The sequence below is a fragment of the Numida meleagris genome, unplaced genomic scaffold (genome assembly GCF_002078875.1).
Source record: "Numida meleagris isolate 19003 breed g44 Domestic line unplaced genomic scaffold, NumMel1.0 unplaced_Scaffold737, whole genome shotgun sequence".
NCBI lineage: Eukaryota > Metazoa > Chordata > Aves > Galliformes > Numididae > Numida > Numida meleagris.
Window position 1 is genome coordinate 7,973 of NW_018364952.1, and position 2,005 is coordinate 9,977.

Consider the following 2,005-nt stretch of genomic DNA (forward strand, 5'->3'; position numbering starts at 1 on the left):
AGGTCAAGAGCGATGATGGGGACGATGACGAGGATGAGGATGGGGACGAGGACGGGGTCGAGGCTGAGGACGAAGCCGAAGACCCCAACCCCCCCCCAACCACCACCCCCTCTCCCTCCCCCCCCACTTCCTCACCTGCGCGGCCGCCTCGCTCCCGGCCCGGAATTGGGGCAGGGTCTCCAGGCAGAAGACGACGATGGAGACGAGGATGACGAGGACGGAGAGGAGGGCGACGGCGCGGGCGGCGGGCGAGCTCTCGGGGTGCTCGCACAGGAGCCAGGCGCGACGCCGGAGCCGACCCCGGGGCAGCGGGCGCGGGAGTTCCAGGCTCAGCCCTTCGGCCTCGCGGACGCGGTCTTCGGCTTCGGGTCCGAGCTGGTAGAAGCGGAGCTCTTCCAAGAAGACGTCGAGGGGGACGTCGGGCGGGCGCCGCAGGCGGCCCCCGGATTGGTAGTAATAGAGGACGGCCCCGAAGGCGCCGCGGTGCCGGTCGAAGAAATACTCGCGGCGTTGGGGGTCGAAGAAGCGGCGGCGGCGGCGGGGGTCTCCCAGGAGGGTGTCGGGGAAGCGGCGAAGGGTCCGGCCCAGGGTCTCGAAGCGACGCCCGGCCACGTTGATGGCCACGCGCTCGCAGCAGCCCAACGGCTCCGCCATGGCAACGGGGTGGGGAGAAGGGAACCCCCGGAGTTGGGGGGTTGGGGGGGTTGGGGGGCTTGGGGGGGGGGGCTCCTAAAGGCTTTGGAGGTCCCTGCGAGGAAGCTGGGGTGGGTGGGGGAGGAGTGGTTGAGTTCTTGGGGGTCTCGCGAAGACCCTGTGGGGCTGGGGGTGACCCTAAAGACCCACAAAGACCCTATGGGGGTCGGGGTGACCCTAAATGCTTGGGGGTCCCACAGAGACCGTATGGGGATGAGGGTGACCCTAAAGACCCACAAAGACCCTGTGGGGGTGGGGGTGACCCTAAAGGCCCACAAGAACCATATGGGGCTGGGGGAGACCCTAAACTCTTGGGGGTCCCACAGAGACCCTATGGGGATGAGGGATCCCCTAAAGACCCACAAGAACCCTATGGGGCTGGTGGTGACCCTAAAGGCCCACAAAGACCCTATGGGGCTGGGGGATCCCTTAAGGCCTTGGGGGTCCCACAGAGACCCTATGGGGGTGGGAAAGACCCTAAAGAACCACAAGAACCCTATGGGGCTGGGGGAGCCCCTAAACTCTAGGGGGTCCCACAAAGGTCCTATGGGGCTGGGGGAGCCCTTAAATCCTTGGGGGTCCCACAGAGACCCTATGGGGGTGGGAGAGACCCTAAACTCTTGAGGGTCCCACAGAGACCCTATGGGGATGAGGGATCCCCTAAAGACCCACGAGAACCCTATGGGGCTGGGGGATCCCTTCAGGCCTTGGGGGTCCCACAAGAACCCTATGGGGCTGGGGGATCCCCTAAACTCTTGGGGGTCCCCCAGGAACCCGATGGCGCTCAGAAACCCCCAAAGTCCTCGGGGTGGGGGGTGGGAAGGGGGGTGTCCTGCAAGGACCTGCGGTGTTTTGGGGGATCCCCTACAATCCTCCCCCCTTCAAGGTCTCTGCGGTCATTGGGGATCCCCCCCAACCCCTATGGGGGTCCCCCGGAAACCCCCGCAGCGGCGTCCCTCTGTCAGTGGGGCACGCCGACACTCTTCAGACGTCCCGCCAGGACCTTAAGGTCCTTGAAGGTCCCACGGAGGCCCTATAGGGGACGGCCCCGCAGTGCCCTTTACGGCCCCAAACCTGGAGCGGGATCCCCTATAGAACCGGGGGGGGGGGAAGGGTGGGGGTGACACACTTTGGGGTGACAAGGTCCCCCCCGCTGTGCGTGTGCCCCCGGGACCCCCGAACCTCCGCCGTGTCCCCGTCCCCACCCCGACCCCGTCACCCGGGCGCCGTCACCGCTCCGTCCCCATGGCCACGGGGTCCCCAACTCAAACACCACCGCCGTGTCCGGGTGTCACCGGGTGTCACCGGGTGT

At 66.8% G+C, this 2,005-nt stretch overlaps 1 protein-coding gene across 1 annotated transcript; it reads right to left on the minus strand.

The window, feature by feature from the left end:
- Positions 1–3: 3 nt before the first annotated feature.
- LOC110392006 (potassium voltage-gated channel subfamily A member 7-like) lies at positions 4–695 on the minus strand. Its single transcript, XM_021383948.1, has one exon. It carries the CDS (start codon positions 652–654, stop codon positions 4–6), a length of 651 nt encoding a protein of 216 aa, XP_021239623.1. The 5' UTR covers positions 655–695.
- Positions 696–2,005: the final 1,310 nt, after the last annotated feature.

Bases quoted from the DNA above. Each gene is read 5' to 3' on its own strand.
- LOC110392006 (XM_021383948.1), bottom strand. From the start codon at position 654: ATGGCGGAGCCGTTGGGCTGCTGCGAGCGCGTGGCCATCAACGTGGCC.